This window comes from Bufo bufo, chromosome 5, assembly GCF_905171765.1.
Source record: "Bufo bufo chromosome 5, aBufBuf1.1, whole genome shotgun sequence".
In the NCBI taxonomy this organism is placed as follows: domain Eukaryota; kingdom Metazoa; phylum Chordata; class Amphibia; order Anura; family Bufonidae; genus Bufo; species Bufo bufo.
In genome coordinates, this window is record NC_053393.1 from 48442828 (window position 1) to 48457285 (window position 14458).

Genomic DNA, 14458 nt, shown 5'->3' on the forward strand with positions numbered 1-14458 from the left:
CTAATCCTATTTATTACCAAGGTTCAATCAGTTTATATTCCACCAAGGGACTGGAGTACACTTGCGACTTTTTGGCGACTTTTAAAAAAAAGCCGCAATGATCAATCTAGGCCCTTCCACAAAACATCTGGCCACCCCTTCGTAAATGCAAACTGCTAGGCACAACACAAACTGCACTAAATATGATGCAAATATGTCTTAAATTTGGCAGAAATTACTACTCCACCGACAGAGCAGGCACAAATCACTCCACTTTTCTGACGCAGCATGTTTCACACATTACTCCCTAAGGCTACTTTCACAGTTGCGACACAGCAAACCAGCAGCCTGCGGGAGTTCTCCAGAATCTGCATAGCAGGTTAGTGCCGCATGCCCGCTGGACCCCATAGACTATAATGGTATCCTGTGGGAATCCAGATGCCCCCCTGGCATAAATGGGAGGGATTTGGCCGGACAAAAATCACTGCAAGGAACAGTTTTTGGCCAGCCGTATCCCGCCATTTATGCTGGATCCATGCCGTTCCCATTAGAGGCAATGGACTGAGCTGTTTCTTTTTGGCCCCATCATCTACAGCAGGGATCAGCAACCTCCGACACTCCAGCTGTTCTAAAACTACAACTCCCAGAATCCTCCTTTCACTTCTATAGGAGTTACAAGAATAGCTGCGTAAGTGTGCATGCTGGGAGTTGTAGTTTCACAGCAGCTGGAGTGCCGAAGGTTGCTGATCCCTGATCTACAGTAAGGAACCCCTAATGTTCTGGGCCATTAGATTTCATATTACCTATTGATATGATCATCACATTTGCTATTCCGTACAGTGTCGGTTCTGGTCTCCGCTATTCCATGTTGGGTTTCATTCATTACAGTTTCTAGCCTCCCATAGCCTTGTATCTATAAGACTGAGCTTGGGACCCTGTTCTATCCTGTATTACTGTCCCTGATCTATCCTCTTCCAATCTATAGGCTAGGACTCCTCTTTCCCATGTTGTAGCGTCGCATCGGTCGTCTCCGTAATGTCACTTCAGCTGTTCTGATACTGGTCAGGTTAGAAGACACAAAGACTTTCCAACCCGATGATAAAATACATATATTTTGTGTAATCATTGCTCTACCTCAGCTTTTTTTGATTTCTTTACATTTTCTTCAAATCATCTCGAGAGTCAATTAAAGAAGAGAATGCCATTATGTATTGATTTTCGGGTGCAATATATGACGTGTGTCAATGTGTTGTATGCAGATTGTTATCTGCTGTGCCCGGTTTAAAGTTAAATGACAGCAATATGGATGTAGCAGAGCTCAATTGTTCTTAAAGGGGTTTTCTGCGGAGTAGGAATCTTAAAAAATGAGCCAGAATTAGTTACAAATATTAAAAAAAGAAACATTACTCACCTCACTGATTCCCCTGATGCTACTTCAGTCCCTGCTGCTGTCTAGCTCAACACACATGAAAAGGCTGGAAATGGCCACTCAGCCAATCACTAGCTGCAGCAGGCTTTTTAACCATTTAACCACATGTGTGTCATGCCAGGATCAGCAAGTTGAGAGCATTGGGGACCAAAGCAGCATCACAATAGCAGTGGCGGGGAAATCACTGAGGTGAGTAATGCTTCTTTTTATTTTTAATCCATTCTGCCCTGTGAAAAAAAAAAAAACAGTTCAGCTGCTTCCTTAAAGGATTTGTCTGACTTCAGCAAATGGCATTTATCATGTAGAGAAAGTTAATACAAGGCACTTACTAATGTATTGTGATTGTCCATATTGCCTCCTTTGCTGGCTTGATTCACTTTTCCATCACATTATACACTGCTCCTTTCTATGGTTATGACCACCCTGCAATCCATTAGTGGTGGTCGTTCTTGCACACTATAGGAAAAGGCGCTGGCCTTTCTGGTGGTTGGGACTGCGGGAGCGCACATACAGTAGTTTGGCGCATTTTCCTATAGTGTGCAAGCACAACCACCACTGATGGATTTCAGGGTGGTCATAACCCCTGGATACAAGCGGTGTATAATGTGATGAAAAAATGAATCCAGCCAGCAAAGGAGGCACTATGGGCAATCACAATACATTAGTAAGTGCCTTGTACTAACTTTCTGTACATGATAAATATAATTTGCTGAAGTCAGACAACCCCTTTAACAGTTTCTTTTGTACCATGAGTAGGTGGACAAAGTTGTCAGAACCTGCTGATTTTGGTGAAACAGGCTGACTATCTTCTGTGTATTGGGGCTGTGTTGAGACTGCCCCAAAGAAGGACTGGACATGTTGAATTTCAACGTCTGATCCCTTTTGTTTTCTGGCAGGAAATAAGGCACTGTCTGGAAGTGGCTTATTCCTCCCACCCCTTTAAGAACACATGCATGCTCGAAAGTTGAAGTGACTTTGTCTCTTCATGAAAGGTCCATTGTATAGTACCAAATTTTTCTGCATTTACCCCTACAAGTAGTGTTGGAGCTTCTTGGCACCATCTTTAAATGACTCTCATTTTACTGGCGTTTTGCTTCCATTAGAAGAGGCCTATGCTCGCTACATGTTACCAGCCCTTGTGAAACTACAAATCCCAGCCAGCATTATTTGACAACGGGCTGAGTTTCGACAAAAGCTGAAAAACTGCGAAAAACCTCTTCTGTCACCTATGAAAATAACATCCATCTCTGTAATTTTTCTTATGTAACACATCAGCACCCGGTGACGTGGCAAGCGTCCAAAGATGGCGACCGGTTAATTGGCCGCATCTTGTTAAACAAGCGGTTAAAGGACGGGAGCGTTCCTCGAGATTCTGGAGCGATGCTTGGACTGAAGGTAAGGGCCGCGTTCCATAGCCGCTAAGCATACAATATAGACAGATTTCTGAAAAGCTCAGGGGGTTACCCGGGTGTTGGACCCCCGCCGATCAGAAGCTGATGAAAGTGCAGAACCCCTTTAAATTTCCAGGGACTGTCTCTGAATATTAATGACTGTCTCTGCAAATTTGCGACTGTCTTTGCAAATTCGAGACTGTCGGCAACAATGTAATAGTATTCTTTTATAATTGTATTAGAATGGATTTAAGATTTATCAAAACTTGTGCTAAGGGAGAAGAGTGGAGCGGTTGCCCATAGCAACCAATCAGATACTAATTCCTCAATTGCAACTTTTAATTTGGACTCTGAAAAATAAGAATTGGAAACTGATTGGTTGCTGCGGGCAACTGCTTCACTCTTCCTTTGCACCACTTTTCATAAATCTTTCGCAGTCTGATAAATTCTGGATAATCTGGTGTTTCATGCCTAGAAACCAATGGTGGAAGAAAAGGATAGGCAGAGTAGGCAGTTGCATAGGACATTTATTTCTGGAGTTAAAAAAAGAAAATGTACGTACCAACATTTTAGTTGGTAAAATCGGGGCCCCTGGGCACGCCCCTCCCCTGCCTGGGAACATCCACTTATGAATGGTGTTTGTGTTAGCCCTGCAATTTTTCCGGGACTGTTTGAAAATCAAGGACAGTCCCGCCAAATTTGGTACAGTTGTCAACTATGGAAAAAAGGATGAAAAGCAATAACTCCAAGGGCTTAACTCCAAAATGGGGACCCGGAAAATTTCTGTTATGGTGCTCATCATTTCAGATGTAACCATATCCTAACCATAACTGTAAACCATAAGTTGCCTTCTCCTTCCTCAGTGATGCCCTCAGAAACTGCCTGCTCCACCAGCCCCTTGTCCTGATCCTTGTCTTGTACCGAGTATCAGTAATGTACTGTATACATACAGGGGTGCACCTAGCCTTTCTGCTGCCTGAGGCAAATACTGAAACGGCGCCCCTCCCTCCCCAATGCCAATTTCTTAACCTAACCCCTTCCCTTCAGCCCATGGCCCTTCGGCTGCCCCCCTCTTGCCCCTACCTGGTGCTGCCTCACTTGGCCTCATTGGTGGTGCGCCCCTGTATACATACTATTAACAGGTTCTGCTCGCTATCACTTTCTTGATGTGGCACATTGGCTGCTTTTCAGATCTACAGCTTAGTTTCCTATAAAATATTGTGGATTACCAAACGCAGTTCGTTCTGAGCTTCAATAATAATCGGCTTTCTACAGTTTCGTAGAATATTTAATTGAAAAATGAAATGATATTTAGTTGAGAAATGATGTTATGTAGACAACGCAAGGTCAGCAGAAAAAAAAAAAAGCGATCTCAAGCTCGGGGCAAGATGCAACATAACATGCCTGGTCATCTCGTCTTTGAGATTGTCTTAGCTCAAGAAAATATTTCGTTGATTTTCCCTAAGGTGTGGAAAGCTAAATTTTTGACATTTTAAGCAACTAAAGAGAAATTTTAGGAGGTCATCGTAGTACTTTGTTGTCAGTGGTTTACAATCTAAGGTCTTATGCACCTTACGGAGCTTTGAGAAGAAGCATAGCTCCCAACATTTGCAGGACTCTTTTAAAGGGCATCTGTCAGCAGTTTTGTACCTATTACACTTTCTGACCTGTTACATCTGCGCTAGGCAGCTGAAGACGTCTGTGTTGGTCCCATGTTCATATGTGCCCGCACTAGGTCTGCAGTAAACGATTATTTTAGAAATCGAGTATTTTATCGATTATTTTTTAAAATTAATTGAGTATTCTAATAAGAAAAAATGAATTAATAGACTGTTTACCTTTATAAAAACACATCAGACCCCCTGCCATCAGTCCCCAACACCCTTTGTTCCCCCCGTGCGATCAGCCCAAGTGCATCAGCTCCTCCCAGTGCCATCAGCTCCGTTCCCCCCAGTGCCATCAGCACCACTATCCCCCTGTGCTATCAGCTCCATTCTCCCATTGCCTTCAGCTTTCCCCTGAGTGCCACTAGCTGCCCCCCAGTGCCACTAGCTGCCCCCCAGTGCCACTAGCTGCCCCCCAGTGCCACCAGCTGCCCCCTCAGTGCCACCAGCTGCCCCCTCAGTGCCACCAGCTGCCCCCTCAGTGCCACCAGCTGCCCCCTCAGTGCCACCAGCTGCCCCCTCAGTGCCACCAGCTGCCCCCTCAGTGCCATCAGCTTCCCCTCAGTGCCATCAGCTTCCCCCCAGTGCCATCAGCTTCAGCTTCCCCCAGTGCCACCAAATGCCCCCCAGTGCCATCTGCCCTCCTAGCCATGACCCCAGTGACAGTACTTACCTTTCCTGTCCGGCGGGTGACCACGGAGTGGTAAGTAATAGCAAGCGCTTCACTCCCGCTCCATGGTCACATGACACAAACGAATCCTCGATGCAAAAAATTAGCATCGAGGATTTTTTGGTTTCGAATTGCTCGATTGAATGGAGTAATTGTTACAGCTCTAGCCCGCACTGCTGAGAAAATGAAGTTTTAATATATGCAAATGAGCCTCTAGGAGCAACGGGGGCGTTACCATTACACCTAGAGGCTCTGCGCTCTCTGCACTTTGACAGGGCCAGGCACAGTTATTGTGATCACTGCCTGGCCTTGACTTCTCCTAAAGTCAATCAAAGTGCTGAGGGCACGGCAGTTGCAGAGAGAGCTGAGCCTCTAGGTGTAATGGCAACACCCCCTTTGCTCCTAAAGGCTCATTTCCATAACTTAAAATATCATTTTTCTCAGCAATGCGGGCACATATGAACATGGGGCCAACACAGGGGTCTTCAGCTGCCAAGTGCACATGTAACAGGTCAGCCAGTGTCATAGCTTCAAATCTGCTGACAGATGCCCTTCAAGATTGGGCAAAAGCACGGAGATAAAGATGGAGAGTAGCTGATTTCCTGGAGCCGCACATAGTAATTGCTCTAGCAGAAGAGAGCATGTAAAGTCGAGAAATCAGGAAATTCCAGTCCCATGTTCTCTACGGAGGCCATTGGCTCCTTTACTGGTTGCAGGTCTATATGCATCCCAGTTGATGTCCATCACTTCTGGCATGCAATGTTAATAACAGTTATCCAAATGAAGTTGACTTTGAGAAGATCTGAAACGTTGCTTTTCACGCTCTCTGTGTGTAGCACCTCCAGATTTGGCTCATAAAGCCGTTGCGATTCCATGGATTCTCTTCACTCAGAATTTTTTAGCACAAAATACATGTTCTAAAACAGACACGTCCTCAGTCCTGAGCTGCACAAATGAATGTGTCAGTCTTCTCAGAAATAATTTAACACCTAGAAACATAGCATTTGAAGACATAAAAGCTTCGCTTGGCACATGCAATCTGCCAATTTTTCTCTTTGTTGCAGAACCCCAGACCTTCTGCTATTTGATCTTTGCTTCTATTCATAATAGCCTCCTGCATCTCCGCAGGATTTCGACTTCTTTTATTATATATGCTTCCATAGCTTGTGCTGAGAGAGTATTTTATGAATAACAGCCCTGGTCTAAAAGTAGAACATCCTCAAGTGTCCTGGAGCCTCCAGCACCGCCTCTTCGGATCATGACCTCCTGTTCTAAATATGTTTCCCTCAGAAATCTGTTCTCTTTCTTTAATTATTGAATCCCTTGATATGCTGATAAACAAGCCTTTATGTGAATCCCAAAGTTTCATTTTTACTTATACATCTATAGGTCATTTTTTCCTCCAAGATGTTTTGAAGTTCCCCTTATGTTTCTCAAGGAGCTTAGAAGATTCTTCTTATTAAAGGTTTACCACATCCAATAAACAGAACCCATACTCTGGTACTACAAACAACTACCAGATTATCTACTGTATAGCTTTAAGGTCCTACTCCAGCACCCCAGCAGATATGGTCAGAAGTATGGCTTCTATTTCCAGATATAGGTGTCCATCAGCTAGATCATGAGAATCTGATCTCTTAGGAGATGTCAGTATTGGAGATCAGGAGGACATCCAAGCCTGACCTAGTATAATCAAACGTCTTCAGGTTGTTGAATTTTCTGTATCATATAATTTTTGTGTTTTTCTATTTTAGGTTGTAGGAGGCAAAATGTCAGAGTCTGGTCATCTCTGCGCCTATATCACCAAAGTGAAGAAAGGGAGCCTGGCGGACACCGTTGGAAGACTACGACCAGGTACTTATCTCTTTTAAACCTTGCTGACTGTGGCAATAAAAACATGGAGTATTGAAAGGAAGGGCGTTCAGTATTTTCTTTTAGATGTAGGGATCAGCTGACCAAAGTGGTCCATCTTCTCTAATGCCTGGCAATCACCTGAAGAAAGACCCATCCGGACTACAGGATCAGACTACGCAGAGTTCTCTTGTTGTCTGTTACCATGGAGACGCATAGGTCTGCATAGCAGCTGTAGGAAATTTTTGATCAGCAACTGTTGCAAAGTTAATTCATCTCTCATTTTATATGCAATGAGAGAATAAATAAAAAAAACATTGTTTGGGCAATGAAGTAACAGATTGTCACACATACGGTAAAGCGGAAGACCAGTAACAATGACAGTTTTGGAGATGAGAGTCCACGTGGTATTTATGACTTGAGATGTCATACCTTTGCCTTAATAAATAAGCTACATGGATTTTTGGTTGGGAAGACAAAAAGCAGCGCGAGACATTTTCTGTTGCAGAGATTACATTTTTCTTTGTAGATCACCATGACCTTCATCCAAGAGATGTCTAAAAGAGGCCATTGTTCTCTCCATTGTGGTGGCACAGTCTGAAAACACTGCACACCTGCAGCATGTCTTAACATTTGCAGTAGGACGCGGCTCCATCCCATCCGGGGTCAGGTCACCAAGAGCCGGTCACATCTTTATTACCCTCTCAAGAGATCCACAGTGTTCAGAGTTGAGGGTTAAAATGTGCATTTGTCAGTCTGAATAAATCACTTTATCGCCCCTCGCCGCAGTCCTGTCATTCTCCAGCACTGAGCAGTTTGGATCTGCGGGAATGATTTATGTTGCTAATTTCCTATACCGTTCTTACTGTAAGGTGTAGCCGAGCTTATCTGAGCCGTCCTAGCACCGCAGCTTGTGAAGTCGTAATTTGCTGTATCTGTGGATGTTTCAATAAAGCCAGAATGGTTTCATTTGCATTTTTCGCAAAATATCTAACAATATCATGAAAGTCTTCAGGATTCACCCGTTAGGGTATGTTCACATGGAGCATTTTCTGATGTGGAATCCGCATCAGGTTTTTTTTGATGCATCCTTTTTCCTGACACATTTTTTTTTTCACGTGGTTTTGAAGCGGATTTTCATTCTTGCCCACTTCAGAGGAAATTCTGGACCCGGAATCTGTGTCACTTCTTTTTTCTGCAATACAGTTTTCCATAAAGCGCAGCATGAATTCACATGTGGATTCCCCATTGCAAATAGTGGAGAAGATCTGCATGCGTATTTGGTGCAAATTTGTGGCGTGATATCTGCTCCAAAATCCACACCAAAAAAACTCTGGGTGAATATAACCGTAGGGTTGTTTAGGGTAGAGGCTTAGGAGCACCAACTGTCCAAATTTTTATTTTTATTTTTTATTTTTTGCACAATTTCCAGTTTTACCAGTTTACCATCTGCTCCCTGCCGCTCCGTTCCCACTTCCTGGCTCTCGTCATTGGACTTCCAGTCCCCGTCCGTCAACTTCCACATGGACAGGGTCACGTGTGCCGCTGCAGCCAATAATTGGCCTCAGAAGTGATATGTCCCCAAGTGGCACATGACCCAGTAGTGACGTGTTGCTTGGAGATGTATCACTGCTGGGTCCAGTTATTGGCTCCGGCGTTGCACGTAAAGCAGTCAGCGTGGAAGTTGACAGACAAAAACCGGTGAACAGAGCCATGGAATTGGAATGGAGCGGCGGGCACAGGTGAGAATGGATTTTTCCACAGGTACAGATGGCTGGGGTGCACATTTTTTAAAAAGCTGGACAGCTGCGTAATAACACATGGTTTGGATGCTGCATGTGGCCTTAACCCCTTAAGGACACAGCCTTATTTTTTTGCAAATCTGACCAGTGTCACTTTAAGTGCTGATAACTTTAAAACACTTTGACTTATAAAGGCCATTCTGAGATTGTTTTTTCGTCACATATTGTACTTCATGACACTGGTAAAATGAAGTAAAAAAAATATTTTTTTTTTGCATAAAAAAATACCTAATTTACCAAAAATGTAGAAAAATTTGCATTTTTCAAAGTTTCAGTTTCTCTACTTCTGTAATACATAGTAATACCCCCAAAAATTGTGATGACTTTACATTCCCCATATGTCTACTTCATGTTTGAATTATTTTGGGAATGATATTTTATTTTTTGGGGATGTTACAAGGCTAAGGCCTCTTTCACACTTGCGTTGTCCGGATCCGGCGTGTACTCCACTTGCCGGAATTACACTCCGGATCCGGAAAAACGCAAGTGTACTGAAAGCATTTGAAGACGGAACCGTCTTCCAAATGCGTTCAGTGTTACTATGGCACCCAGGACGCTATTAAAGTCCTGGTTGCCATAGTAGGAGCGGGGATCGGGGGAGCGGTATACTTACAGTCCGTGCGGCTCCCGGGGCGCTCCAGAATGACGTCAGAGCGCCCCATGCGCATGGATGACGTGATCCATGCGATCACATGATCCATGCGCTTGGGGCGCCCTGACGTCACTCTGGAGCGCCCGGGGAGCCGCACGGAAGGTAAGTACACTGCTCCCCGCTACACTTTACCATGGCTGCCAGGACTTTAGCGTCCCGGCAGCCATGGTAACCATTCAGAAAAAGCTAAATGTCGGGTCTGGCAATGCGCCGAAACGACGTTTAGCTTAAGGCCGGATCCGGTTCAATGCCTTTCAATGGGCATTAATTCCGGATCCGGCCTTGCGGCAAGTGTTCCGGATTTTTGGCCGGAGCAAAAAGCGCAGCATGCTGCGGTATTTTCTCCGGCCAAAAAACGTTCCGTTCCGGAACTGAAGACATCCTGATGCATCCTGAACGGATTTCTCTCCATTCAGAATGCATTAGGATAATCCTGATCAGGATTCTTCCGGCATAGAGACCCGACAAAGGAAGTCTATGCCGGAAGACAATAATGCAAGTGTGAAAGAGCCCTTAGAAGTTTAGAAGCAAATCTTGAAATTTTTCAGAAATCCAATTTTTAGGGACCACTACAGGTCTGAAGTCACTTTGCGAGGCTTACATAATAGAAACCACCCAAAAATGACCCCATTCTATAAACCACACCACTCATGGTATTCAAAACTGATTTTACAAACTTCGTTAACCCTTTAGGTGTTGCACAAGAGTTATTGGCAAATGGGTATGAAATTTGTGAATTTCATTTTTTTGCCTAATTTTCCATTTTAACCCTTTTTTTCCACTAACAAAGCAAGGGTTAACAGCCAAACAAGACTGTATCTTTATTGCCCTGACTCTGCCGTTTACATAAACACCCCATATGTGGCCGTAAACTACTGTACGGCCACACAGTAGGGCGTAGAGTGAAAGGTCCGCCGTTTGGTTTTTGGAAGCCAGATTTTGCTGGACTGGTTTGTTTACACCATGTCCCATTTGAAGCCCCCCTGATGCACCCCTAGAGTATAAAACTCCCTAAAGTGACCCCATCTAAGAAACTACACCCCTCAAGGTATTCAAAACTGATTTTACAAACTTTGTTAACCCTTTAGGTGTTGCACAAGATTTAATGGAAAATAAAGACACAATTTCCAAATTTCAATTTTTTGGCAGATTTTCCATTTTAATATTTTTTTTCCAGTTACAAAGCAAGGGTTAACAGACAAACAAAACTCATTATTTATGGCCCTAATTCTGTAGTTTACAGAAACACCCCATATGTGGTCGTAAACCGCTGTACGGGCACACGGCAGGGTGCAGAAGGAAAGGAATGCCATACGGTTTTTGGAATACAGATTTTGCTGGACTGGTTTTTTTGACACCATGTCCCATTTGAAGCCCCCCTGATGCACCCCTAGAGTAGAAACTCAAAAAAAGTGACCCCATTTTAGAAACTACGGGATAGGGTGGCAGTTTTGTTGGTACTAGTTTAGGGTACATATGATTTTTGGTTGCTCTATATTACACTTTTTGTGTGGCAAGGTAACAAGAAATAGCTTTTTTGGCACAGTTTTTTTTTGTTATTTACAACATTCATCTGGCAGGTTAGATCATGTGGTAATTTTATAGAGCAGGTTGTCACGGACGCGGCGATACCTAATATGTATACAATTTTTTTTATTTATGTAAGTTTTACACAATGATTTCATTTTTAAAACAAAAAAAGTTTTAGTGTCTCTATAGTCTAAGAGCCATAGTTTTTTCAGTTTTTGGGCGATTATCTTAAGTAGGGTCTCATTTTTTGCGGGATGAGATGACGGTTTGATTGGCACTATTTTGGGGTGCATATGACTTTTTGATCGCTTGCTATTACACTTTTTGTGACGTAAGATGACAAAAAATTGCTTTTTTTACACCGTTTTTATTTTTATTTTTTTATGGTGGTCACCTGAGGGGTTAGGTCATGTGATATTTTTATAGAGCCGGTCGATACGGACGCGGCGATACCTAATATGTATACTTTTTTAAATTTATGTAAGTTTTACACAATGATTTCATTTTTGAAACAAAAAAAATCATGTTTTAGTGTTTCCATAGTCTAAGAGCCATAGTTTTTTCAGTTTTTGGGCGATTATCTTGGGTAGGGTATGATTTTTGAGGGATGAGATGACGGTTTGATTGTTACAATTTTGGCGTACATGCGACTTTTTTGATCACTTTTATTACCTTTTTTTGGGAAGTAAGGTGGGCAAAATTTCAATTTTATCATAGTTTTTTATTTTTTATTTTTATGGCGTTCACCGTTCGGGTAAAGTAACATAACCGTTTTATAGATCAGGTCGTTACGGACGCGGCGATACCAAACATGTGTAGAAAATTAATTTTTTTTCATTTTTAATCAGTGATAAATGTGTTTTTTGATTTTTCCTTTTTTTTCACTTTTTTTTCCTTTTATTTCCTTTTTTTTGACCCAGACCCACTTGGTTCTTGAAGATCCAGTGGGTCTGATGTCTGTATAATACAGTACAGTATACTATATAGGGTACTGCACTGTATTTTACTTACACTTTGTCTGAACAGATCTATGCCTTTAGCACAGATCTGTTCAGCACCATGGACAGCAGGATGCCTGAGACGGCGTCCTGTTGCCATGGGAACCTTCCCCGTCTGCCACAACTTCGCAGACGGGGAAGGGTAAGGACGGGTCTGTCGGGGGGCTGTCTGGGGGCTCTCTCCCTCTCCATCGGGGGGCTGCAAGGGCACAGCAGCCCCCCGATGGGAGAGGGAGGGAGCTCCCTGCGCTGTTAACCTTTTCCATACAGCGGTCCGTACGGACCGCGGTATGGAAAGGGTTAAACAGCTGACATCGCAGCACAGATGTCAGCCGTTTATACCAGGGTGCCAGCAATGTGCTGGCACCCTGGTATACCCACTAGCCACCAACGATTATTCAAGGGGAGGCGGGCGGGGGATCCGCACCGCCCGCAACCCTCCCCCTGCACCTCCCACCGGGTTTAAATCATTCAGGGGTGCAGGGGGAGGTGAAATATATATATTTTGGGCATTATAAAGTTTCTGATCGCGGGGATCAGAAACTGCTAAAAGCGCATCAAACCGCAGGTCTGAATTGACCTGTGGTTTGTTGCGATCGCCGACATGGGGGGGGGTCACGTGCATTTAGCCTAGGTGCCTGCTCAATGATTTGAGCAGGCACCTTGTTCCGATCACCGCCGGCCGGGCAGCAGTGATCGGAACAACACATGACGTACCGGTACGTCATGTGTCCTTAAGGGGTGTTAAAGCCATCCACATGCAAGGACCAATGGGCAACTTATTTGGTGGTGAAATCATGCTGCAATTGACGACTCCGTACCAGTGGGGTTTCATGTGTGCGGCATCCAGACCGTCTGTTCTTATGCTAGGTCGCTTTCACACAGTGTTTGATCAGCGTTTGATCAGTGATTTGGAGCTAAAACCAGAAGTGGAGCCTTTTGCAGAAATAAGATATAAGACCTCATGCACATGAGTGTATTTAGCATCCGTGCCTGAGCCACACTTTTTGCAGATTGCACATGGACCCATTCATTTCTGTGGGTACTCAAAAAAAGGTGGATGTCCGTGTGCATCTGTACAGCAAACTATAGCACATGTCCTATTCTGGTCCACAAGCAGGGGTGCACCTAGCCTTTCTGCTCCCAGCGAAAACTGAAACAGCGCCCCACCCCAATACTAATTTCTTAACCTAACCCCTTTGCCACAATGAAAGCGCTCATGGCCCTTCCGCTGCCCCCCTCTTGCCCCCACCTGGTGCTGCCTGAGACGAACGCCTCACCTGGCCTCATTGGTGGTGCACCCCTGTCCACAAGAATAGTCTGTCGGAGATAGTAACACACTTGTCTATCTTCGTCAGTCCCGTAAAGAAGAATGGAGTGCTCAACCACGGCTCCAATCATATGTGTAGACGGAGAACCCCCATTCTTGTGATCGTGGAAGTCCCAGCAGTCAGACCCTCTCAGATCAGAGACTTATCCCCTATCCTGGTATTCCCATGTCATAAAGTGATGGCACATCACTTGAACCAACTAATAATTTCTGATTAGTGGGGGGCCGACCTCTGGGACCAGTGTATGGTTAGTATTTGATCAGTGATTTCCATCATTCTGAGCTAAAACCAGAAGCGGAGCCTTTACAGACTGCACACGGACTTACGGTCTGGGTGACTACTTTAAGTGGTCCATTCATCCAGACGATCTGAAAATCAAGTTCTCAACTAGATCTGTGGGTTTCTGATCACAGTGTTACTATTCATATGCTTAAGGGCAATGTCTCATCACTGACAACCTCTTTACAATGTGCTTGACTATGAAGGCCGACAGTAACCTTTGTACAATCTTTCAGGTGATGAAGTTTTAGAATGGAATGGGCGGATTTTACAAGGCGCCACATTCGAAGAAGTTTACAATATAATTCTGGAGTCCAAACCTGAGGCACAAGTAGAATTAGTGGTCTCCAGACCAATAGGGTAAGTGTTCATGTCATTATGCTCCTAGGGGAAAACATCAGGTGGTGACTGTCATAAAGCGGCTGAAGAAACCTCATCATGGGTCTTGGTTTGCATGGGTTTAGTGTACATTTTGTAAGACGTCAGTCACCCATCACTCACTCAGGCAAGTATTAAACCTATCCCGTATCCACAGGATTGCTGGAGCCCCACCAAAAATGGGGGTCCTATATATATATATATATATCTGTTTGAACGAATCGGGGGTCGAGCATGCGCACTGCCACTCCATTCATCTCTAAGAGGCTGTCGGAGATAGTTGGGTACCGCACTTGTCTATCTTCGTCCTTCCTCTAAAGAAGAATGGAGTGCTCGACCATGGCCCCAATCATACAGGTAGACGGAAAACCCACATTCTTGTGATCATAAGGGCCCCCCGGGGGTCAGACCCTCTAAAATCAGACACATATACCTTATCCTCTAAAGAGGTATTTTCATGCCATAAAGTGATGGCACATCACTTGGACCAACCAACAATTTCTT

The 14458-nt window shown here is 44.1% G+C and overlaps 1 protein-coding gene across 11 annotated transcripts in view; it reads left to right on the plus strand.

Moving 5' to 3' along the window:
* The window catches only part of RIMS2 (regulating synaptic membrane exocytosis 2), a 638194-nt gene that overhangs the window by 370726 nt on the left and 253010 nt on the right, over positions 1–14458 (plus strand). For all 11 annotated transcript variants that reach the window (XM_040432551.1, XM_040432553.1, XM_040432561.1 and 8 more), the window contains 3 exons: positions 2684–2803; positions 6888–6987; positions 13813–13936. In XM_040432551.1, coding sequence (XP_040288485.1) covers positions 2684–2803; positions 6888–6987; positions 13813–13936 — 344 coding nt within the window. The remainder of the gene's footprint in view (positions 1–2683; positions 2804–6887; positions 6988–13812; positions 13937–14458) is intronic.